This window comes from Caloenas nicobarica, unplaced genomic scaffold (genome assembly GCF_036013445.1).
Source record: "Caloenas nicobarica isolate bCalNic1 unplaced genomic scaffold, bCalNic1.hap1 Scaffold_83, whole genome shotgun sequence".
In the NCBI taxonomy this organism is placed as follows: domain Eukaryota; kingdom Metazoa; phylum Chordata; class Aves; order Columbiformes; family Columbidae; genus Caloenas; species Caloenas nicobarica.
Window position 1 is genome coordinate 74908 of NW_027017717.1, and position 26288 is coordinate 101195.

Below are 26288 nucleotides of genomic sequence, written 5' to 3' on the forward strand. Positions count from 1 at the left end.
TGCCTTGCCTTGCCTTGCCTTTTCCTGCCTTTCCCTGCCTTTCCCAGCCCTACCTTGCCTTGCCTTGCCTTTCCATCCCTTTCCTTTCCTTTCCTTTCCTTTCCTTTCCTTTCCTTTCCTTTCCTTTCCTTTCCTTTCCTTTCCTTTCCTTTCCTTTCCTTTCCTTTCTTTTCTTTTCTTTCCCTTATCAAACCAAAGCCACCTACAGAGATGTTGGTGTTGTCAACCGTGCTGTTCTCGACAGCCCCGATAGAATTATTGCGCGTGACAAGACGGAAAGGCAACTTGTCTGGATATTTTTACACGTGAGGAGCAAACTTGTCTCTTTTTTTGGATTCGTTTGGCTCTGCCGCAGGCACCGCGTGCAGCTGGGTCATTGCTCTCTGACAGCTCCTCTCCTTTCCTCCTCAGGTCTGGCTTTACGAGCGACACCCCCGAGCTGTTTGAAGCGCTGTCGAGCACGGCGACGCTCAAGATGTTGGCAAGACGCCCGGCGTGGCCTTCAGAAGCAGGACACGCGTGAACCGGGGAGCATCCAGCGTGTTGTCGGGTGTCACTGTGGGTAGGAGCAGCACATTTGTCAGCACAGCTCTGCTTTTCCCAAACCTTCCTCTTCTGACCTGTCGTGATCCCGTGGAAGCGGTTTCTCCATGAACACCTTGGCTGGAAACGCCCCTGCTGCTCCTCACGGTTCTCCCCACTGGGGGCTGGAGAGGGGAGGGACAGACACGCTGGGGAGTTTTACTTGACTTTGATTTCCCTAAGTAGAGCAGTAGCAATTTATTAAAAACTACTCGACACCAGGGCTGGGGTTTTGGTTTGGTGGTTTATTTTCTGTGTGTGCGTGTGTGATTTTTCTTTTAGTTGACTCAGGAAGCGAGTTATGAATAGTACAAGGGGTTTGGCGGTTTCAGGGGCGGGGAGGGAAAAAACGAAGGATTCAAATGTAATGAATTAAATGACTGCGTCCATTTCAGAGCAGACGTGGCCTCAGTCCAGCTGACTGTTCTTTCACCTATATATTTCTTTTCTCTCTCCTTTTAGTGTGGGGTTTTTCCTCTGCTGCATCAGAGCGAAGCCCCCGGAGCCCCGGCTGATGGAAACCCCCGCAGTGAGGGGTGACGGAGCCGCGGAGCCAGGAGCAGGTTTCCCCAGGGCCAGCAGGAACTTCAGCTGCTCACACAAAGGTCACAGGCAGGGTTGGTGCAGATCATCGTTTCTAAGGCCGTCACCAGAACCCGACAACTCTGCCTGTGCTTTGGACACAGGAGAAGTGCTGATGGACCCTCAGCATTCAATGTGAAACTCCTGGTGCACAAACAGATCGTATTTATCTGAGGGAAATGGATTCAGGTTGTGTTGGTGTGTTAGCAAGAAGCAGCTTAAATTCAGGGTCATCTTTGTTCCGCCTTTGCTGCTGTAACACGAGAGGCCCTTTGGTGACAAAGGCCGCGGCTCAGGGACTCCGGCTGTGACTGGTGCAGGTTCCGGACTCTCCCCCCGTGTTCACTGGGATGTGAACCCCAAACGTGTCTTTGCGTGCAGCGCGTTGAAACAACCCAACCGGGTCCCGGTTGTGAGGCCAGGAGCAAAACATGCTGTGATGGAGACAATGGGGAAGAGATGGGAACTCTCAAACCATTTCCTCGGTGTGAACTTGGGGCAGAATCCCGGAGAGAAACAGCAGCTGCCTCCCAGCAGCTTCAGGAATTAAACCCAAGTGCCCCAGCGGTGGGAGCTGAAGAGGTCGAGGACGGTGCAAATGGACCCGGGATGGAGAGAGTGACAGGAGAGAAGGGAAGGGGCTGAGGGGAATAAACCCACAGCTGCAGGAGGGGGGAAATCTAAGAGGAAGAGAGGTGAACGCCAGACACAAGGGAGTGGGAAATCTGACATACGTATTATAGAAACAGGAGATGTTACATCAAGATCCAATATTGAAATGTATTAACTACAGACACAAATTAGTGGTAGAAGGTTTATCTCTTCATTATAGAAACATTAAATATGATACAAAGCTCAAACATTACACAAAGATAAAATATTAAAATATACTAACTCCAGGCAAGAATTGGTGGAAAAAAGTTTGCATATTTATTATATAAATATTAAATAAAGATGAAATAAAATACAAAAAAATCAAACATTAAAATATATTAACTCCAGACAAAAACTAGTGGAAAAACTTTACATATTTATTATAGAAACATTAAATATAATGTAAAGAGTAAATATCACATAAAGGTCAAATATTATATAGAGATCAAACATTAAAATATATTAAACTCCAGGCAAAAATTAGTGGTAAAAAGTTAATCTATTTATTATAGAAACATGAACTATTGTATAAAGATGAAATATCATATTAAGATCAAATAGTATATAGAGATCAAACATTAAAATACATCAAACTCCAGATAAAAATTAGTGGTAAAAAGTTAATCTATGTATTATAGAAACATTAAATATTGTATAAAGATTAAATATCATACAAAGCTGAAACATTAAAATATATTAAGTCCAGAAAAAATTAGTGGAAAAAAGTTTATATATTTATTATATATATATATATAAAAAATATAAAGCTCAAGCATTATATAGAGATCAAACAAAATATATTATCTCCAGACAGAAACTGGTGAAAAAGGAGTTTATATACTTATTATATAAATATCTATTAAACAGTATACAATGATATTATACATGAGCTAGAGATCAAATATTAAAATACATTAACTCCCGACTAATACAGGTGGAAAATGTTTATGTACTTATTATATAAATATGAAATATTAGACAAAGCTCAAATATTATATAAAGATCAACTATTAAAATATATTAACGCCAGACAAAAATTCATGGGGAAAGTCTAGGTACTTATTTAATAAATATTAAATATTATATAAAACTCAAATATTATATAAAGATTAAATACAAAGATCAACATTTAAATACATTAACTCCAGACTAAAATTTGTGTGAAAAAGTTTACATACGTCTATATAAATATTATACAAAGTTCAAACATTGTATAAAGAACAAATATTGAAATATATTAACTCGAGACAAAAAAGTTTACATACTATATTATACTATACTATATTATATTATACTAGACTCTATTATACTAGACTATATTATATTATATTACTCAAATATTATATATAGATCAAGTATTAAAATATATTAAATCCTGACAAAAACTGGTGGGAAAAAATTTACATACTTAAAATACTTACAAATAGTAAATACTTAAAAATACTTATAAATAGTAAATAATATACAAGGTCAAATACGATACAAAGATGAACCATCAACATATATTAACGGCAGGCTCCTCCTTTGCTGCAGCTTTCCTCCTCAGGATGAAATCCAAGTTGGCCTGGGTGTTCATGGCGTAGAACACGTTCGCCTTGGGTGGGATCACCAGCTCTGCAAGAGAGGGAGCGGAGCAAGCGTTAATTTGCGCACCACTTAGCGTTAGGGGTTTATTCTCACCGGCAGCTGCGACAACGTGTCGATGGCGTTTCTGACGTCGCTTCACATTTCACTCTTTCCTTCCAGATGCCGCAGAACTTTTCCAGCAGCAGCAGCAGAGCTCTGCTTCCCCACCTTTGGCCTCGGAGATGATCTGTACCAGCTCGTAATCAGCTGAGCCAGACTCCAGGTTGTGCTTCTCCATGGCTCTCTGGATGACAGCAGGAGCCTTCTCTTGGTTCGTTAGCTGCAAAGACAGAGTTGCAATGGGAGCTTCTGCTTTATTCTCTCTTTAATGACTGAATCATTAGCAAAGGCCTGTCTTTCTGCAGACTACCTGGGCTTGGAAAAGATTTCCAAGAACTGAAAAATTACAACGGGTCAGTAACTGCGTAGCAGATTCAGCCAGATACTAAAACACGCTCTTTGCGACACGTGGTGGTTGATTTAGTTCAAGACGACAGACACTGTTCTAGAAATGCAGCAGTAAATCGCAGCCTCTGCTCTCCTGAGCAACCACTTGGAGAGGTGAGACCTTGTTCTCAGCAGCCATCAACTCCACAGCAATCGCTGCCCCAGCTGTTGTTTGCAGATATCCATTGATCTCCTGTGCTAAACACTTTCTGAGGTTTGATCAGTGAACAGGTGTTTCCAAAACTAAAAGCACCATTTAAGTCACCTGGGGTGACAACATCACCCACGGTAACAGCATTTTGCTGTTCCCACCACTCACCAGGATGCTCTTGTAGATGTTGCCACTTCTGTCATCTTCCAGGCTGGTCCGGATGATGCAGCTGTCTCCCTTCTGCTGGTTGTAAACTGGCTGCACTGGAGGCACTTCTTTTGATGTGGTGGTTGTCATGGAGTCGGGGCACATCTTGGAGCACTTGGCATGAGATGGTAGCAAGGGAGGGGACGAGATCAATCGAAATCACACTAACAACTGCTCCAGCTCAACAGTTTAAACCAGTGATGGATGCCAGAGTCCAGCACCTCATGCTTCGTTTGGTTTAAGAACGTTTAGTACAATTTCAAAGATCCATCAGCTAAATATGACACTCTTCAGCACAACAGCCTTAACAAGGGCTTCAGCAACCCCTTAAGGCAGTTTAGGTCAAAAGAGCAGAGTCTGTAGGACCAAGCTCCCTGGGAACGGAACCCAGCCCAGGCAAGGCTTCCTCTGGGCAGCTCCTGGCAGGTCAAACCCACAGGGCTGCTGAGCTCTGACCTCACCTGCTTCTCACTTGCTCAGCTGCTCTGCCTGCCCCACAATTAGGCTGGGCTTATGCACATGAGCTTCCCCCCAAAAACGCCTTTCCCAGAGCTCAGGTCCCTCCATTCCACTGCGAGCAACGCAGCCTCGCACAGGCTGTGTGTGCTGAAAACAGGGCCCAGGCCCTACCTTGTGCTGAGGCTCCTCTGCAGTGGCGCTGGCAGTGACGATTGTGACGCTGCTGTCCCCAGAGCTCCCACCCGGAGCGGGTTTGGGCTGCGCTGTGACGGGTGTGCTGTGGGCGCTCAGCCCCAAGCCCAGGAACGGCCTAGGAGAGAAAAGAAAGCGCAACGGCCGGTGAGGGAAAGCACAACAGAGCTGGGCTGAGCAAAGCTGTCACTTGCTTCAAAAACCTGACGGAGTGTTGTGTTTTCCTGTCTCCAGTGGCCTATTCTTTGCGTGTGTATATCAAATTAGACTCTATCCTTATTTACTCTCTTTTGCTACCGCAAATTTGAATCGCATTTATAATCCAGCACTAACATTGTTCCTTTGTCTGATATCTTAAGGTTACTTCTAATGTCTTTACTCAATAATCCTCATGACTACTTGCACCACTAGAAAGGGACAACGTCAGACAGAAATACGTATTTCTAGCTGGTGGTGTCTCCTTACAGTACTGCAGTGCTCTGGATCCCCAGCCAGGTTTGTCAGCTGGTGTTTGATTTATTGCGGTTCATATTCAGCCACCAAACGCCCCTCTCCCCATTGTACTCACAGGCTGAATCTCTTCCCCACGCTCCTCTGAGTTTTGGCCGATGTGACGCTCTTCTCAGCAGCTGCTTCAATTTCACAGGAAAGGCGGAAACTGCAGAACAGGCAATACTATTAGTTATATAGTTATATTAGTTACGTTGCCAAGTGGCAATATCTGAGAGACCTTGGGTTATTCCCACTTCGCAGAGGGTTGCATCCCCACAAGGAGGGACGCAGCTCTGCCCGTGTGTATTTCCACTCTCCGGGAGCAGCAGCGTGCGGCAGCTCCTGGCAGCGCAGAGCTCAAGGCTGAGAGAACCTGCCTGCGGGGGAAGAAAAGCTGCTTCGCCAGCTGGGCTGAGACCCTACCTCTCCTCATCACTTAAATGCTGCTGCCTCCTAAACCACTGCAGGAATTTTTCATCTGGTGGCATGCAATAGCTGCTACACGCAGACTGCAAGAGCTTAATTTGGGCGATTACTTCAAATTCCTAAGAAAACAAATCATAAAATAGGAATTCTAATTAGAAAAATAAAGCCAGACTCATTCAGATACTAAACACACGCAGCAACAGATGCAGGACAAACTGAGTTTGACCCCAAGTTCAGTTTCAGTTGAAGAAGTGACTCTTTCAAGAACCAGTTTCTCAAACAATGCAATTCTGCAGCTCACCCTTCCCGCTCACCCTGCGTGGCCAGAGCAGCGCCGAGAGAGGAATCACGCCTGTACGGAGGTGGTTCTCAGGCACTGAGCAAGGGAAAGAACTAGAGGTGCCTGTGACGAAACAGAGCCTGATCCTCCCCGGCTCTGCACGTCGTGCACTCACACTTGCACCAGAGGAACACAAAACGCTGTCCCCAACGTGTGACTGGAACGTGCTGCTCTTCCCCAACTCCGCTTGCACACACGCTTGGCCAAAAGAATTCTTATAACCCCTCATGTTGGAGCAGGTTCTAGACTCGGAGCTGAGCACTCAGCGCGGATCAGCTTTGCCGCTGCTTTGTGTGAAGCTGGACCCATGAGCACGGAGCAGCTCGTGTATCTCATGAGTACCCTGGCCCGTGCGGTTCTGCACACACGGCAAGTCCGAGCGGTGGTTTGTGGAGCCGGGAGCAGCTGAGGGAAGGAAACGGCTCCATCACAGCCAAACCACGGCTGCTTTCAGAGCCCAGAGCCAAGATCTGGCACGACTTCCCTCGCACAGAGGAAACCCCGGCGCCTTTGCTGCTACTGATCTCTGACCAACGAGGCTCAGGCTGGAAGGAAACGCTGAGCCTTGGTTTCTCAGGCCCAGGTACCTGGGTCACTCTCTGCACCTTTTACCCACCAGGATTTACTGCAGCACAAGGAAGATGGTTACAAACTGTATCTCGTGGCAAGCAAAGGTCTCACGCCAGCAGGTCTGATTCACTCCCAGCACACAGAACACACACGTGTAACGTGTTCCCGTGAACACCAAACGGGGGGAATGTGCGCGCCCCAGACGTAAATCCCGTGGCAGCGAGTGCCCTGCAGCTCCTCCTCCCCTGCTGCCCGCAGCGAAAAGGAATTTCTCTTCCCGCGCCGCCCCTCGCAGCCCGGCAGAGGTTCACAGCGGGCCAGGGATTGTTCCTTCCTCACAAACTGCATTAACATTAGCGGCTGTCGGATACGCCTGAGCAAAGACAACAGGCTCGCCAAGAGAACGCTCTAGCAGAGAGCATCAGGAACTAAAGATCACGGAATAGTCAACGTTCCACTTACCCTTCGCCGCTTCTCAAAATTGATCAGCCCGCCCTGTTGGAAGGAAAGAGAAGGGATCAGAGGAGAAGAGCACAGGCTCGGTTGGATTTCATCACAAACAGGATGAAGTAGCGACACCAAGGAAGGGAAAGGCCAGACCTGCCCTGAGCAAAGGCTTCTACAAATACCTGTTTCCAGCTCTAGGAGAAACCCCAGCACTTGTGTACCTGAGTCTATTTTTTAAATAGATTCCTCCATGTTGAAGAACTGCACTAGAACCCAGTGGAAGACAGAGGAGCAGACACATGGCCGGGAAGGGAGGGAGGATGTTTAGGATTCCAAAAATTGCCCCAAATTACCTCGAGATAGTCCTGAAGGGCTGTGTCCAGCATCACCAGATCTGTGAGGAAGGTACCAAGGTAAGGTACCGTGCCCTGCATGACTCCCTGCAAACCATCAGAGCAATGCTGGATTAACTGACCCGGAAAAAAAAAAAAAAAAAAAAAAAAAAAAAAAAAAAAAAAAAAAAATTATTATTATTATTATTATAAGAAGAAGAAGAAGAAGAAGAAAAATTAGAATAATAATAAGAAGAATTATTAGAATGCTAGAATACTCCTGTGTAAGCAAACAAAATACAACTCGTCTGCTTCAGCAAACAGTGCTCTTGTAAATGATGCTTTCTTTCATGACACCATCCTTAGTATCTTAGCCAGCGGTTCATGTCTGTACAGAGCGGTAGAAAGCCAACGTGCTCATTCGTAACTCATCTGCGTCAAACTGCGCTGGGCGGCACCTCTCGCCCCAGCAGAAAAGCCCGGGATTTACAGACCTGTCTTCCCCAAAGCACCGCACACAGGAGTTCCGTTGGTTAGGAAAAGGGCCGAGCTCGGCTTTGATTGTGATCACAAGCCTTGCAACTCAAACTCATTCCCACCTTCATCAGCAGCTCCCTGCTTGTCGAAAAGTTGTCGCACTCAGAGAAGATGTCGGACAGCTCTTCAAACATCAGCATTATGTCCCTGTACAGGAAAAGATTAAATCATTCCAGTTATCTGTAAGCACTCTAAATCAGATCGGGTTCCTATTTTTTTCTCATGAATCGTTAACAGTTGGGCACATCAAAGATAACGGCACCAAAACACATCCAGTGACACGCTGCACATCTACCAGGAACCTTCCTGGGATCTTCTGGTGCTCCCAGGCCCTGTTTGACACAAAGAAATGCCGCAGGGACGCTGACCCTGCTGAGGGTTCTCAATCACACCGCAGGTAGGAGATTCTTGTAAGAAGGCGGATAAACGGGTACAAAGAAAGAGCACGGAGCTTTTTGCCTTTGTCTGGGGCAGCCTTACTTTGGAACACAGGCCCAGGTCTTCTTCAGGCGATAGATGGAGGTGGACTGCAGTGCTGAAACGATGGCCTTGGAGGAGGAGAAGTTGTTGAGGATCCTGCATTCCTGTGAAAGGAGCGGTTAGAAACCCAGGAGCATTAAACGTCAGCATCACCAACAGGTCAGTGCTCTTCTGTCTGCCCCGTGTCCTGCTTGCTGCACATTCTCCCTGCTAAGCGGGCAGCTCTACAAATATTGAGCATCAAAAATATCACTGCCCCCTCCGGCCACCGAACACTTGATGGGCTTTGGCATTTACACCTTGTCTTCCTCACTTTCATCTCTTTGTGCTGATGCTGCCCAAACTACAACTGTGAGGAGAGGAAGAGCAACACTGCGTGTGCTGTGACAGGGACAGTCGGCCAAAACCAGAAAGAACGAGAGCTCAGCTGCTCCCTGGCCTGGGCCCAACACGTACAACCCCCCTCTCCTCTCCCAGCCCCACGGCACCCGCACAAGGAACATTAAACAGTCGCCAATAAATGCGTTACACGTGCGATGCGAATCCACTTCTCCAAGATCTTGGCTCTTTGCTGTGTTTTCAGGTCTTTGCTCCTCAGAACAGTGCTGAGCACGCAGTTGGCGATGGCGTTGAACTGCGAGATGGTGGCTCTGATGCTCCGGGCCAGGTGCTTGTTCTCTGTCTTCTCCCTTCGGGACCAGATGCAGCCCAGACAGTGCTGGGGCACAACTTTCTTGAAGAGTGTCTAGAGGGAAACAGAGGTGCCCAAGTCAGCCTGGATCGCTATTGCCCACAGGAAGAAATGCACGTTTACAGTACAACTTGGACCTAAATCTAATATGGTATTAAAAGGGAAATATTTGTTTTCTCTTAGTTTAAAATACACACTTTGGCATAACCCTTTAGGCTTGATGCCCTAAAAGAACTGTCAGCTAAACAGTCCTGGCAAAATAAGAGATACCTTTGTATCACTTGCATAACCAAGGAGAAAAATTTCTATATAATGATACTTTTGAAAGAGATTGATACAAACAAACCAAATCGGAGCACTACAGTTAAAAGTACTTATACACGTCTAGGCGAGGTAGCCTAAAATATAGTAAAACCACGCTATTTCTGAGGGGTCAAATATTAAACTTTGCCAAAAAGGCTATGCAGTCTACATTCACACTTAAAAAAAAAAGACAAACACCACCTTCAGAATAACCGAAGGAAAAGCCCAACGAACAAAGCAAGTCTGGATAACCCAGCAGAGCTGCGCTCTGTGTCCCAGCAACAGAGCTGTTCTGGAACACTAGACTTACATTGACATAACTTAAAAAATAATTTGGAAGCCCAGTACTACTGCCCCGAGCATTTCAAGTAATAGGTACGATCTACATACCGCGTCCATGTATGTCAGCTGTTCTGCCACAAGGTCTTCTTGGAAGAAAGAGAATTCTTCTGGACTGCTGATCTCCAGTTCCTCTTCATTGTCCAGGTTATGGGGAGAAAGGCTGTGGAACCCGTCTGTCCGGCGTGGAAAACATGAGTTAGTAAATCTATACAGCAAACACTGAATCAAAGCAGATATTTCAAAAATCACTACATGCAATAGCACAACATGCAAAAGGTCCTGCCTGGTGTAACAGCCTCACCGTGCTGCCTATTTTAGTGAGAAAAGTAAGCACCAGAAGGTTAAATTGGCAAAGAGAAGGTGGAAGAAAAAGAAACAGAAAGAATTGAGCTGTTCAGGGTCTCTTCGCTGAGAAGTGCCCTAACCCATTCACTAACCATTCTTTGGAAGCAAAAAAACCCACCAACCCCCCAACAACAATTCCTTATTAACACTGCAGAATGTTGATAATCTACTTGTCAGTATTTATACATTCTACAGCCTGAAATAAAGCTGAACTGCAAAGAGACAAGACTGCAATTATACCCCCAAAATATTGCCTCGAGAATGCTCTTATGTCCAGATTTTAAGAGAAGAGGAGGAGAAGGGAGAGAGACCAGTTGGAAAGTTAAAACAAGCTTTGCTAGTAATACTCATGAGGAGAGAAAGTAATGCAAAATATACGAAACCAATCGTGGCTCCAGCAGCTGCAGGACAGGCACCCCGACGCCCTGGGCTGGACTCGGCAGTAAACCAGAGCTGGATTCAGGGCTGCAGGGCCTGTCTAAAGTGTAAGCCTGGGCCTTTCTGCACACCAGTCCTACCGTTATCCACTCCAGAGCCAACGGGGTCTGAAAAACACGCAGCCAACTTGAGAAAAATGCACGTACAAGAACTCAGCAGAAAGGAAGATTCGCTCAAAGACATTTGGTCTTGCTTAACCAAAACCAGGACGCTTGGAGAGCACAGGCTTGACACTGGGAGAACACACAGGCAGCAGAGAAAGGTACTTTACCATCATTCTCCAGTTCTTCTTTCTGGAACTGCTCCAATAGGTTCTGCGCTCTCTTCTCCAGGTCAGAGCCGGGCATGTTCCTCTTCAGATAATCCAGCACCTCCATCAGACACACGTAGTCCGGCGGCTCTTGGAAATCCTCGGCGCACTGATCGAGCCAGGCTTGTAAAATCGATGCGATCGCACTGTGAGCAAATTCAGAGAGAACACGTGGGTTCTATACAGCAGGTATTGATGCAATCGCCTGGATCTGTATCTAACAGAACAACACTGAGACATTCATCCCCCATGTGAAGGCAGTCTGGACACTTCTGTGAGCACAGAATTTAATTTGTTCTTTTTATGCAAGAAATATTATTAAGATATTACTTCAGAGGAAACTAAAGGCTGCTTCTTCACTTACACCTTGAGAAACCAGCGCACTCATTAACAAAAACACTAAGATTTTCTCTGGGTCGCATTATTGGATGTGTTATGAGACAGTTGATACTCGGCCTTTACACAAGCTCCGTGAAGCAAACAGGGCTGTGAAGTGTCCAAGGAAACAACAGCTCTGCTGCCCACGTCCTCCTCCAACACCCAACCCTGCCTGGGGCTCGCTGGGCGGCGCAAAACCAAACTTACGTCCTGAGCGCTGTGGTGGATTCGGGGGAATTCTGGCTTTCAGCTTCTTCACAGCTTGAGACCTCCAGGTTTCCATATCTGAAAAATGAGAAGGGGGTTTAGAGGAACCTCTACTGAGTAAAAGCAAAATCCCAAATAGCGTAATTCATATACAATTACCATAAACAACTACAAAGTGTTTCTAGCTCAAACTGCAAATGTGGAATCTAAGAGTCGGGCAAAGTTAAGGAGCTTGAAGAGGAAAAAAATCCTGAAGAAACAGCCAGTATCTTCCAAGCTAGTTTGTTCATTCCTAGGAAGCAGCCTGCACAGAGGAGGAATCAACCAAAACAGTCTCTCTGCTCACAGCTCCAAGACCCTTTCTGCCCATTTTCCCTCCAGCACACAAGGAGGCTGGAACACAACCACTTTCTGCAACGCAGCTTCTGTTTCTCCAGTATTTCCCATTCCTCCCCACTCCCAGGGTGATTTCACACCAAGTTTTCCTGGTGGCACGTGCCCACTTGTGCCCAAACTACTGGCACAGTTGTCACCAGTGGGCATGGCCATGGGGCTGTGAAAACGCCACCGGGAAAGAGGAAACCAGGGGCTCAATTCCAACAGCAAAGCAGAATCTCTTGCCTACCCAGGCAAGGCCTGTGCCTTGCAGGCGGGATTATTCTGCCCTGCCACGGCTCACACCCTCAGCACCGCCCAAGGCTTTAAAACAGGAACTAGAGTTTCAACAATCTTATGACAGGGCTTCATGTTGGACAATTCCACCAGGGCTGGGGAAGCTGAGGCAGAGATGAAGGGTTTGCACATATCCCCGTGCACTGCAAAGCAAACCCAGACTAAATGAGGCAAACCCGTGGTCCCTCTGACAGCAGCGGCGCAGCCACAGCCACAGGGAGCTCAGCTGGGGACACTGAGCCTGGAGAGACCTGCGGGAAGAGCCCTGGCATCAGCTGGAACAGCTCCTTGCAAACCACACCTTGCACCTCCTTAAATACGGGGTAGGAGGACGTCAGGATACATCTGAGCGTGCACATTTCAATGGAAAAGCTGTATTGATTTTCTGGTGTCAGTCCCAGTTTGGTTCCTCAGCAGCCAGACCCCGCACACTTTCCCCACCTGGCGCCTGAGCTTTCATGAGAGTTGGGATGTGGGAAGCGTGCATTTACACATTTATGTGTGTTTATGCTGAAATCCTGAATTTTGCACGGTTCTTGACCTCTGTCCGTCAGGTTATTAAGTCCATGTCCACTAAAAGTAGTAGAAGAAATTCTTGCCAACATCCCCCCGTCATGTGTAATCAATGATGGCTCCGTTTCCATTCTGTCCCGGCTCTTACCTGTCCAGGAGCAGTTCCAGGACTGTGCTGGTGGAGGCAAAGGCCCTGTATGTGGAGAGGAAGATGTTGATGTATGTAAAATCATTCTCCTCAAAGGCCATCAGAAGGGTCTCCACAAGCATTTCCAAAGTGCCAGCTTTCAGGGTCCTGCTTTTGCACATCTCGGCCTGGCTGACAGTGTGTTCTACAGGTAACTGGTCCCCTTCAGCCTACAAAGTGGAAACAAAAACAAAGCACAAAGCTCAGACAGAAGCCAGATCCCTGACACAGCTTGCACAGTGAAACACAGATTCAGTTCCGTCTTTTCACAGGAATAGTCCATCTCTAGTTACTAAACAATTTTGTCAGTTTTGGCTCTCCAAATACCAAATGCTTTTCACCTGAAAAGCCTCCACATCCCTCTACAAATGCAGCATCACTTAGAACTCTTCCCTTGAGAACATGACCAAGACCTGGCAAACTACTTCTACGTACAAGGAACAACACCCCCGAAACGGGAAAAAATTCTACTTTTCTAAAGTATCTTTATGGGACACAGACATGCTCAAAATGCTCCCCACCTCTTACACAAAACCAGCAGCTGGGAAATGTACAGGAGGTCAAAAATACTTTCTCATGTTTCTCCTGGTAATAACAGGAGGCAGAGGTGGGAAATCTGCTACTCAAAGTCTCTATACTACCAACCTGGACACAACGGTGCAGGCAGCAGCACCTGCCAAACTGAGTGCCTGTGCATTTCAGCTCATTGCGCTTACCCCTAAAGCCTTCGTGCTTGGAAATACCTTCGAAAAACAGTACAGAGCTGTAATTCTTGCAGAAAGGCAGACAATTAATTTCTCGGCTGGCTGAGAAAGCAATACGAAAATAAAACCCAAACCTATATTCACTTAAGATTTGAGGAATTTTCCAGTGACTTTTCAGAGACCTTCTTTAGTCAAAAGACCGAGACTATTTGTTTGGGAGACCTGAGACAGGTTCCTAACAGCAGAAATGAGCCACAGCCAGTCCAAAATAATTGACAAATGTTCAACTTCTCAGGCCATGAGCTAGACCCTTATTTCTGCACTAAGTACCATCTGACCCACCGCCACCACCGGTCAAATCTGTTTTACACATCAAGAAAACAAGAAGAGCCAACACAAGAAGACAGCCGTTTCAGATGATCCAGACACACAACTTCAGTGTTTTGTTGGTTTGGGTTTTTTTTTTAATAGTGGGAGCAGTCAGTGCTAAAAGTTAATATCATAATGATCCGTGTGGAATTCAGCTCCCTGGAACAGGCTCCAAAGTCCATGAGCAGCCATCCAAAATGCCACCGCGCCAGCTTTACTTACCCCAAGCCATCTTGCTCCTTCATCCTCGGTCTGCTGGATCTGCACTCTTTTCAGGGTGTCACAGTCAACAGCTGCTTCTTCTACTTCTTCACCTCCATCCTCAGTTGTGCTCTGCCAGGAAAAGGGCAAAGAAAACAAGTAAGAGAGAAAGGAACATGGTCCCTGCACAAGCACCAGCTGCAGACACCAGCATGCCAAGACGAGGAGCTCAAACCGCCTCAAAAACACTCACTTAAGTTGCCATTTTTTAGCTGCCTTTAGTTACCTGGGGTAACTTTTGGACTTCTAAATGAAAGCAGAGAGGAGCTGAGTGCACAAATTACTGTACAAGCCAAGGAAAGAGGTAAGAATTGAACCAGAGAGTCCAGATCTCCTGAACCCCAGCACTAACAGCCACTGCATTAACATGCTGATACGTGTTGAGGAGCAAAGAACAAGAGAATTGAAAATAGATGTAACAATTAACTTTAGAAATACATATACTGGTCCCTCTGCAACCGCATAATGTTTTGTCATCCTATGTACAATCGAACAATTAAAATTTCAGGGCTTTACTAACCACCACAGCCTTAAGCACAGCAACAACTACATTAGAAAGGATTTCTTCTGAGTGCAGTGCAACAAAATCCTGGTTTGGGGAGACTGGGCTTTGGGTTTTTTTGAGTTGCTTTTCTGTTTGTTTTTACCTCCTTTACCTCTAAAATATCCCCTAGTCAGATAGAACTGCCTGTACACCGCTGACTTGCCTCTTGAACGCTCTGTGGAACCTCCACGCCTTCCCCAGGCTGGTTCCTCACACTGTCTTCCGGGCTCTGTGGAGTCTCCGCATCTTCTTCAGTTGGCTTGTCCTCAGTGTCCTCAATATGCTCTGGAGTCTCTGCGTCTTCCTCTCTTATCTCGCTTGGACTGTCCTCAGTGTGCTCTGGAGTTTCCACATCTTCCTCTCTTATCTTGCTTGGACTCTCCTCAATGCGCTCTGGACTCTCCTCAATGCGCCCTGGACTCTCCTCAATGCGCTCTGCTGTCTGCACACCTTCCTCCGTTGGCTTGGTCAGACTCTCCTCAAGGCTGTGCAGAGACTCCACGTCTTCCTCGCGTGTCTTCCTCCGGGGTGTCCTCCTCCTTTGTCTCCTCCAACATCTCCAGAGAGACAGGTTCCGAAAGGAGAAATTCCGAGCCTGTTGGAAAACAATGGAAAGGCAGTTCTGAATTGCAGAGAGCAACACATTTACTTTTAATGTTCTTGCAAAAGTACCAGGACAAGATCATAGGAACCCTGACCTTTAGGCACTATTACAATGCAAAAAATAGATTGTACGACAGAATCATAGAATCACTTTGGTTGAAGAACACCTTGAATGTCATTGAGTGCAGCCCTTAACCCACCCCTGGCATGTCCCTGAGAACCTATAATCACTGTAACACTTGACTGGAAATCACCTCAAGGCACGGGATTCTATTACATCTCAGACAAAACTTGTTCCTTGTTCAAAAGTCCTTTCTCCTTTGAAATTTGTTGTTATTGCTTTTGGTTTTAAATATATAAGCAGTTGATCACTGAAAAGATTTTCATTGTCTGTTGCTTACAGGCCCAGAGAACACTTCACTGGAAAGAAGAGCTTTGTCACCAGAACAGGATACTTTTTGCCCATTTCCCCCCATCTCTAACTCATATTAACGACTATGTTAACTCTTAGGCTTAATCCGTTGATGCCGGCCTGAGAACCTGTGCTGAGAACCTGAGAACACGGCCCTGAGAACCCACAGCCCTGTCCCCCAGAACCTCCTCCGCGTCCGTTCAGCCCCTCCAGGGCTGGGGACTCCCCCGCTGCCCTGGGCAGCCTGTTCCCACGGTTAATAACCCCTGCTGGCAGCAAACGCTCCCAACGCCCAACCTGAAGCTCCCCCGGCACAGCTGGAGGCCGTTTCCTCCCGTCCCGTCCCTCGGCACTCGGGACCAGCCACCAACACCCTTCTCTCGGCACTCGGTGCTGCCGCCCCCCGGCCCCGTGGCCCCCGCAGGCCCGGGGGAGGGCGGGCGGCGGGGCCCGGCCTTGCTCATACCCGTCCGCAGCAGGGCCCGCAGCTGATCCCGCACATGGCGCTGCGTCCCGGCCGTGGCCGCAGGCAGAGCTGCTGCCGGCTCCGCCAGCCCCGCACTCCCGCTCTCTCTCTCTCGCCCCGACCGCTCGCCCCGACGGCTCCGCCGGCAACGGCCGCGGCGTCACCACGGCCACCGGACGCGGCCTCGCGGGCCGCCCGCAGCCGGCCAATCGCAGCTCGCCGCCGCTCCCTCGCGCGCCCCTTGCCCCGCCCTCAGCCCGGCCGGAGTGGAAGCCCTTGCTCAGCCGGACAGAGCGCCGGGAGCGGGCCCGACGGGCGGGACTGCAGCTGTGCGGGGAGCAGAGCTTGTTCTGCGGCAGCGTGAGGGACGGGCGCTCCCGGGAGCTGCTTCGTGCACACGCACCACACGCTTTCGTGGGACTGCTGGGCCTTGCAGGCGGGAACCGAACCCCGCTGTCTTACCAGCGCCTCCTGCAAGTCGTTCCGTCGGCGCCCTCAAGCCGGTTTCTACCAGACACACGCGAGCAGTCCACAGGCTACAAGCACCACTGCAGCCGGGTTGTGGCTTCCCAGCTGAGGCAGCTCTGCTGGAACACAGGGCAGAGCCCACACTCCTCCTCCAGCAAGAAGGTGGTTCTGCAGGAAACATGGGGCACGAATAAGGTTTTCACACCAGCCGCTTCCTTAACAACACAGGGGTTTGGGCACACGTAGGTGTGTGTGCGTGTGTCTTTTATTCTCCGGGGCTCCTGCCTTCCGTGAAGAGGAACCTCACAAAGCTGTGTAATGTTCTGATTAGGAAGAAATATCAAAGAGGAGAACATAGATAATGCAAAACTACACAGTCCCAGCAAAAGTGGTGTGATAGATAAACTTACTCCACACAGACAGAGTCTGTGCTCAAGAGAAGTTTATTGTAGTGGAGATAAGCAAAGCAGCGCTGGGTGTGTGGGAATCTGCGTTCCACCTACACGCACACCTGACAAAGTTTTTAGTGGTCATTATATACCCCCGCTTTGTTATTACAATTCTCTATTTTTGGGAATTATCCCACCCACTAATACATATTCATACTATTCATATTCATACGCATGCTCTGTCTTGGTGTTAGGGTCTTCTCTCCCCATCTGGTGGTCGTCAGGATGAAGGCTCTCGTCTTCCTCAGTTTGTCCTTTATCTGAACTCGGGGGTCCTTGTAGAAAAAAATCACTGTCCTTCTGGCTTTGGCTGACGTTTCTATTATCTCCCCCATTCGGTCATCTTCTTGTCCTTCAGTCCACGATTTGTCTGTTCCTGTTCCTGTGTTTCGGTACATCTGGTTTCCTCAAAATAGACTCAGAACATCCTTATCAATAACATGAGCCATCTGCCATCTCATTTAACTAGCAACAGGAATCACTAGGTCGCTCTAACATTTACTGCAAGGGGGAAAGGAAAAATGAAGTTCTTGTCATTTAGAGCAATGTTTTCACTTTGTGATTCAATAGATTCCTTATTCTACTAAAGGTTTTAAAGAATAGGCAACTGAAATCAAGAACGCGTTGTTCCCCAGCAAAGGGGGTTTCCTTCCCCAGAAATGTGAGTTGTGGTTAAACACACTGGCTCATTTTGTGGAAGTCAGTGTTTCTGCTCTCTTTTGTTCCTTTGTCTCTGGTCAGAGCAATTATGTACCTGAGTGAAAAGATGAGGCTGCTTCCCCGTGGGACCTTGAACACCCTCCACTTCAGCAGAGGTGACCCCCCTTGTTCAAACCTTTTCTAACCTCAAACATTTTTCTCAGTGTCTTATGACTCTAAGAGAGGCAGAAACGTGCTGGAATCCACCAGATCCCTTGTAAGAACGATTGATCCAAACTGGCAGAAAACAGCAGCGATCTGAACAAAAGGCCTTGCGAGCTTTTGTAAAACAACAAAACCAAGCCAGCCTTGAATGACGTCTTTCCACAGTTCCTTGTGTAGAATTCTGTATTTATAGAGATTGATATAGAGAGGTGTACAAGCGTTCATACCTTTCTGGAGAGCTGTAACTAGGCTGCTGTGTAGCCGTTACTCCTCGTAGGTTCGTAGGCTTTTTCTAACCCTGTTCACTGAGAGAAACTGCGGGCGAGTGTTTGGGTATTTGGGTTTGTTTTTTCAAAGGGAATCAAAATGGTTTCCAAAACCATTCAGCTCAGTGGAGCAGCGCTCCTCTGTAGGGTCATCTCCTTCATCGCACGGCAACAGAAAACTGTCGCTGGCTTCCCCTCCACAAATCTCCAAACTTGCCAGATCTAAACGGGCCTCCCAGTCCAGAGCTGCCGTCTTGGCGTGTCTGAAATCCTGGGACGTGGCAGCAAAAGTGGAGGTTGCAAAAGGGAGGAGTTAGTCCGGGTCATGTCCTGCTTCACTCCCTGTGCCTCCATTTCTTCCTTCAGGAAAACAAAGCCTGACAGCCTGTTTGCAGGCCTGTTTAATTAGGCCCTAAAACCAAGTGTCAGGACTTCTAGGAACTTCAAATTTAAAGGGTTTGGTTACAAACTGCTTGACATTATCCTTATCAAACCAAAGCCACCTACAGAGATGTTGGTGTTGTCAACTGTGCTGTTCTCGACAGCCCCAATAGAATTATTGCACGTGACAAGATGGAAAGGCAACTTGTCTGGATATTTTTATACGTGAGGATCAAACTTGTCTCTTCTTTTGGATGAGTTCGGCTCTGCCGCTGTTACAGGGAATTAACAATTAAAGGGTTAACCACGTAGCAAGGGCCTCGAGTTTTGTGAATTATGTTCAGAAACAGAGCCTCATTAAATGCAAAGATAAGAAGTTTTACAGCATCCAGCTGTATCCTTGAGGAGACGAAATAACGAAGATTTTCAGCAAAGGGATGATACTTTAACTGACTCAGCAGTTGGGGTCCCAGCCAATTCAGCATTCTAAGCCAAAGATGAAAAGTTCATGATCACCAGGTAGCACTGCGCAGGTGCAACAGGGAGGGGCCAAGGTCCTGGAACTCATTTTAATAAGAGCCACCTTCTTGGGGAAAGGTTACGAATATGTATAGGCGTTCCTGGGGTTATCATGAATATGTAACACCTTGCTGTATTTAAAAACATCTTCTATTGTTAGAAGGCGCACGCAAGATTAAAGGATTGATCCTTCATGCGCGCGACATCTAACAAACATACCTGCTTTATAACCTTGCGAGTTGTAAAGTTTTATGACTTTATAGGTTGTAAAGTTGTTTCCGCACGTCATTTTGGCGACTGCGGCAGGACGAACTCTGCCCGGCTGCGCGGACCGCCTGAGAGAAACGGACCTCCTAGACGCGTCCCGAACCTTTTGTTTCGGAGGGGCTCCACTTCGGCTGGTCACCGCGAGGGCAGACAGCTACCATTTGCATTAAGCAGATCAGGTATGTTTTTTACTGTAACATGGAGGCCCACTAACTCATAGGAGACGTCCACGCGTGGCCAGATTCCCCATACTGGTGTTTGGTTTGGTGTAAATGGGTACCTAAGGGGGTTACTGACTTGACTCGACCAAAAGGGGGTCAGCCGCTAGCGATCTTGGGGGTAGATCGAGTAACCTTGAGACTTCTGTTGTGTCCCGGTTTCGGGAGCCAGGATGGACCCGCTAATGACTGTATGGAAGCGGGAGAAGGGTAAACAGAGTCTCCAGTCGTGGGTTCAAGTCTCACTACAGTCGTCAGGGCTTCGAGTCCCAGCGGCGATTGAAACAATCATCGGGGGTTCAAGTCCCATGGCGATTGTAACTTTATAACATCTTAACCCATGGGAATTGAAGTTTATATTGATGTAACTCTAATTGGAATACTTATGGTGACGGTTACATGTTGTATGATTAAGAAGTTTTTATGCCGGGTACCGTGCTTTGTGTGAATGAGTGCTCGAGACGCAGTCTGACTGCAAAGTGAGTGCGGAGTCCTGATCCGCGGTTCCGCATCCTCCGCGAGGAGACCGGCTGGAGATGGACGAAGCGAATGATAAGTGTTTGTTGAACTAATAGCTAGCTTGGTAATTATGTGTGTTATCTTTATAAGTGCCTGGGTATTCCATGTCTATTGTAATAATCTGTAGAGTACAACCATCTGTACGACGAGCAGTTTAGCTCTTAACTGTGTGCATGTAAGGTTTTTTGTGTGGTAGGCTGTGCCTCATCTCGGTGTACTAAATTTAGCTTTTTGTGTGCACACCAGGCAAGAAACCCTGTTTGGGGATAACAGTTGTAATACCCTAGATGAGACTCTAATAAAAGCCTTGCCCAGTCCAGCTTGCTGAAGGCAGCGGGGGGTCAGGTGCTGATTGGGCTCCAGCGCGCACTGACCTGTTTTGTCAGGGAGACCCAGTGGTACCTCTGCCTGGCTGAGCGGTAAGCTGTCCAAAGGTGCAATGCTAAAATCGAGATATTGTTTTGATTAATTGTAATTGTGATCTGTTTGCATATTTGAACTTGGTATTTGGTTTGCGTGTCTGAGCTCAGTATTTTAGTTTGCATATTTATATTTGGTACCAAAAGAATTTTGTTTTGGGAGATAATTATAAAATGAGAACCGGTTCCATTACTAAAGTACCACCTTGCTCCCTCTTAAGATGCATCTTTACACATGAGAGTAAATTAGTGGAGGGAAGTGATTTGAATGTGAAATTCTGGGTTAGCTCTATTGCAGTTAGTGTTGTTCTGTGGATAGACTGCTTTGGATCTAAAATGAATGCAAGGGATTGATGCTTAATACGCTGTTTATTGACATCTGTAAGAAATTACAAAAGGTAGGAGCTGAGGGATGTAACTGTTGCTCAGCTAATTGAAATTGCATATAAAGTTTATAGTTGCAGGAATTAAAAGGAGGAAAAACAAAAAAGTAAAAAGCTGACTGCATGCTAAAGCGGCGAAAAGTGGGGGGGAGAGTGGCGGCTGCTGGCGCTCCTGGAGCTCCTCTCCTCTCTCCTCTGGGCTCGACGCCCGCGGGTGGCCAGGGGGTAGTCGCTGCTGCCCAGCCTGGCCCCTGCTGGGCTGCTTTCTTGTGAGTAACACGCACAGAGCACTCGGATTTCCCCTTAGGTATACACCTTTTGACCTGGGTTCAGAAGTAGGGAGACAGCAGTTAGTGTTGTTATTTATAGGTCAGTCAGCAAATGATATTCGGAGGAAGTTACAGAAACTGAAAGCAACAGAGAGTAGGGAATTGAGAATTGGAAGGGCTAGAAAGTTCCGAAAGCCTTTAGAAAGAGATCAGTGTGCATGGTGTGGGAAAAAAGGACATTGGCAAAATGAATGTCAAGAAAGGTGCAGAGGAAGTAGGCAAAGGGAGAATCAGACAGTAGCAAATGTTGGAAGAGACTGACGGAGACCTGGCGAATCCACCCTAGCGGATCCACTGGTTATAATGAAGCTAGGGAAAGAACAAAACCAAGTGGAATTCTTGGTAGATGCGGGAGCAACTTTCTCTATTCTCAATTCTCAGTCAAGTGTTACTGCCAATAAGTAACGACTACATAGTGGTAAAGGGAACCACTGGCCAAAGTGAAAGAGCATATTTTTGTGAACCTCTGAAATACAGATTGGGTAAACAGGTAGGCATTCACAAATTTCTTTATATGCCTAACTCCCTGAAACCTCTTTTGGGGAGAGACCTATTGGAACAAATGGGCGCAGCAATCAGATTCAAAAAAAGGGGAAATTACTCTGGAGGTAAATGATCGGCAATATGTGCAAATAATGAGCTTGCTTTTAGTAACTGTTCCCACAGAGGGCAAAATTAATGAAGAGGTTGTGGACCAAGTGTACCCCAGAGTATGGACCACTGATGTACCTGGAAGAGCCAAAAATGCCCCACTAGTCGAAGTAAAAATCAAAGAAGGGTGACAGCCCGTAAGGATCAAACAATACCCTTTGAAAAAAGAGGACAGGGAAGGAATTCGGCCAGTAATAGAGAAATTCCTGCAAATAGGGTTATTAAAGGAACGTGAGTCCAATTATAACACCCCTATATTGCCTGTCCGCAAGTCGGATGGGTCATATCGGGTGGTTCAGGACTTACGAGCTATAAACAAAATAACTGAGGACCTCTACCCAGTGGTGGCAAACCCATACACTCTTTTGACAATATTAATGCCTGATTTGGCTTGGTTTACTGTTCTAGATTTAAAAGATGCTTTCTTTTGCCTCTCTCTCCATGAAGCCAGCCAGACAATATTTGCATTTGAATGGGAGAACCCTAAAAGTGGACGTAAAACCCAGCTCACATGGACGGTGTTGCCACAAGGATTTAAGAATAGCCCAACAATATTTGGAAATCAGATTGCTAAAGATCTTGAATCCTGGGAAGCCCCGTCTGATGAGGGACAAATGCTACAATATGTGGATGACATTTTGATCACTACCAGAATAGAGGAGACGTGTCTAACCTGGACCGTAAGTTTATTGAACTTTTGGGGCTCCAAGGATACCGGGTATCACAGGAGAAAGCCCAAATGTGAGTAAACCATTTTTCTATTCTCTCACGAGAAGCAGGGAATAGCCTTGGGTATACTGGCACAGGACCTTGGCCCATATCGACAAGCTGTGGCCTACTTCTCCTAACAATTAGACACAACTGCAAAAGGGTGGCCTGGATGCCTGCGGGCAGTTGCTGCAGTGGTACTGAATACACAGGAGGCTCGGAGACTTACCATGGGTCAGAAAATGACTGTGCTAGTATCCCACACGGTGTCTGACAAGATGATGTAGAAATTATCGTCACTAACATTGTCAACCCAGCTTCTTTCCTCAGCTGTAACGTTGGAGAACCAGTTCATCATGACTGCCTGGAGACCATCGAAGCAACATAATCCAATCAACAAGATCTAAAAGACATTCCTATGGAAAACGCTGAAAACTGGTTTATGGACGGAAGCAGCTGTATCCTGAGCGGCGAAAGGCATGCTGGTTATGCCATAACTACTAGCCGTGAAGTGATCTGGACCTTTGCCTAAAAATACTTTCACACAAAAGGCAGAAATAATTGCCCTTACTCGTGCTCTGGAACTAGCTCAAGGTAAAACTGTTAACATCTATACCAACTCCAAGTATGCTTTTGGGGTTGTGCATGCACATGGAGCAATTTGGAAGGAAAGGAGACTTTTGAACTGTCAAGGCAAACATATCAAGCATGCGGAGGAGATATTGAAACTATTGGAAGCAGTTCAACTTCCTAAGAAGGTGGCAATCATGCATATTAAGGCACACCAGAAAGTGAGTTTGGAATTGGAGAAAGGAAACGAACTGGCAGACAGAGAGGCAAAACGAGTGGCCAAGCAAAAGGTAAAAATAGAAAGTGCCTTAGTCCCTGACGGGCAGGTCTCTTTAGAAGGTAAGCCAGAGTATACTAAAGAGGATCGGAAACTCATCGTAGATTTAGAGGGATCATATAATAAGGAAGGGTGGGTTCACACCCCACCGGGAAAAGGAGCAGAAGCACTATGCAAACATTTGATCAGGGAAATAAGAGCTAGAAATTTGTATACCACTGTAAAACAGGTGATACAACAGTGTGATCTTTGCCTCCAGACTAATCCCAAAAATATGCCCAAGCTAGAAATGGGTTGAATTGGGAAAGGGAATGGGCCTGGACAACAATGGCAAATTGATTTTTCGGAACTCCCAAGAAAAGGGGGGTACCGATATTTGTTGGTATTATCTAATACTTTTTCAGGTTGTGTCCGCACGTCACCACGGACATGCCCCTGCACCCCCGCAACCCATCGGACCCCCCCAGCCACCCCCTGCATCCATCCTGTCCCACCTGCACTGAGAGACTGGGAGCTTCCAGAAATTCATCATTGCACTCCCCAACCCCCCCCCCCATTGCAACCCCCCGTACTGCCCCCACTGCACCCCCATGACACCCCCCGCTGCCCCGCACTCCCTGGACCCACCCCCAGCCACCCCTTGCACCCCCTGGGGTCCCAGCTGCCCCCAGGGGTGCTTTGCTCCCAAAAACTCTTTGATCATCATTGCAGCCCCCGATACCCCCGCCTATTCCACCCTCCCCCCCTACTTCACCCCTATGACACCCCCAGCCACCCCCTGCACCACTGGAACCCCCCCAGCCACCCCTTACGTCCCCCAGGTCCCACCTGCGCCCAGGGTGCTGAGCTCCCAAAACCTGTTGTTCATCATTGAACCCTCCCTGACCCCCCCAATTCACCCCCAAGACCCCCCCACCCACTGGTCCCTCCCCCAGAAGCCCCCCTCCCCACCCATCGTGCCCCCCCCAGCATTCCCTTGCGACCCCGAGGTCTCAGCTGCGCCCAGGGGTGCTGAGCTCCCCAAACCTTTTGTTCATCATTGCACCCCCCCTGACTCCCCCCACCCAGCCCCTGCACCCCCTGACCCCACATGCACCCAGCAACTGGGTGCTCCCAGAAACTCTGGTTCATCGTCGCACCCCCTGGACCCCCAAATTCACTACCCCCCTCCCCCCATTGCAGCCCTCTGAGCCCCCCCACCCCCTGCCCCTCCCACCTGCGCCCAGGGGGTGCTGATTTCCCGGAAACTGTCGTTCATGAGCCGCAGCAGCTGCAGGAACTCGCTGTCGCGATAGTCTAAATGGTTCCCAGACACGATCGAGCAGATGATGTTGGACGTGGCGCAGCTCAGCAGGTACGCGGGGTCAAACGGCTTCTCTGGGGGAAAGGGGGATCTTTTGGGGGAGGCGGTCAGCACCCAAGGGTGACACCCCCGCCCGCCCAGACCTCCCCCAACCCCCTCACCCCCCCAGACCTCCCCAAACCCCCTCACCCCCCCAGACCTCCCCAAACCCCCTCACCCCCCCACTCCGTAACCTGGGTGCAGCTCAGCAGGTAAAGGGGAGTCAAAGCGGGGGCGGGAGGATTTTTTGGGGATGTCAGCACCCAGGGGTGCCCCTCCACCCTGGTCCCCTCTCCCGACCTCCCCCCAGTCCCCCTGACACCTCCCCCCCGTACCCCTGGTGCAGATCAGCAGGTATGTGAGAGTCAAAGCACTTCTCTGGGGCGGCGGGGGTATTTTTGGGGGGTGTCAGCACCCAGGGGTGCGTGTCCCCCACCCTGACCCCCCCATACCCTGGGTGTCCCACAGCTCCTTCAGCAGCGCTTGCGCCTCCTGCTGGATGCGGCTCTCGATGCTTTTCCAGCCCACCCCGAAGTCGCGCAGCACCGAGAGTGAGAAGCGGCGCAGCTGCTGCCAGCGCTCCCCGTTGGCGAAAACCACCCCTGGGGGGCACGGGTGGTCAGCAGCCATGGGGGTGCAGCACCCATGGTGGGGGCAGGACCCCGGAGGGGGGACATGGTGGGGTGAGCAACCATAGGGGGTGGGAGGGGGTGGGTAGCATCCATGGGGGGTTCAGCACCCTGCGCAGGGTGGGCACATCACTGGGGTCCAACGGCTGTCAGTGTGCCACCACTGGGCTCCCACCACTTCTGGGGTCCCACTTCTGGTGTCCCCCCCGGTGTCCCCGCGCACCGTGGCCGTGGAAGGTGCTCTCCAGGGTGGGCATGCGCCCACGCCCAGCGAAGGCCTCGGCGTTGTCCACCAGCGCCTCGCGCACCGCAGCGTGTCCACAGAGCACCAGCACCCACCGCGTCCCCAGCCACACCGTGAACACCGGCCCGTACTTCTCACTGAGCTGGGGACACCAGGGAACACTCATGTCACCTGCCCACCCGCCGTGTCCCCAGCCATGCCAGGAACATGGGGCTGTACGTCTGGCTGACCTGAGGGGACACCGGGTGACACCCAAAGCCCCCGCTTCCCCCACCTTGAGCAGTGCCTGCAGGAACCCCCTGTGTCCCCCCTGTGTCTCCACGTCCCCACCTATGTTCCCACCTTGAGCAGCCCCTGCAGGATCCATGTTAGGGACATCTGCAGCAGGTCTCCATATCCCCGCCATGTCCCCACCTTGAACAACTCCTGCAGGGTCCACGTTAGGGACAGCCGCAGCAGGTCCTCATGTCGCCCCCATGTCCCCCCATGTCCCCACCTTGAGCAGCCCCTCCAAGG

The 26288-nt window shown here is 48.6% G+C and overlaps 1 protein-coding gene across 1 annotated transcript; it reads right to left on the bottom strand.

The window, feature by feature from the left end:
• Window positions 1-3313: 3313 nt before the first annotated feature.
• On the bottom strand, window positions 3314-26178 carry LOC136002911 (ral guanine nucleotide dissociation stimulator-like 1). The gene is made up of 25 exons (XM_065658149.1): window positions 26047-26178; window positions 25752-25914; window positions 25352-25501; window positions 24774-24934; window positions 16732-16805; window positions 16101-16656; window positions 15005-15383; window positions 14892-14914; window positions 14206-14316; window positions 12872-13080; window positions 11539-11616; window positions 10915-11099; window positions 9909-10033; window positions 9054-9269; window positions 8525-8628; window positions 8054-8191; window positions 7809-7818; window positions 7529-7636; window positions 7191-7223; window positions 5816-5937; window positions 5469-5558; window positions 4880-5018; window positions 4211-4408; window positions 3613-3724; window positions 3314-3432 (listed from the first exon to the last, which is right to left on the bottom strand). The coding sequence occupies exons 1-25, from the start codon at window positions 26176-26178 to the stop codon at window positions 3314-3316; spliced, it is 3735 nt and encodes a 1244-aa protein (XP_065514221.1).
• Window positions 26179-26288: the final 110 nt, after the last annotated feature.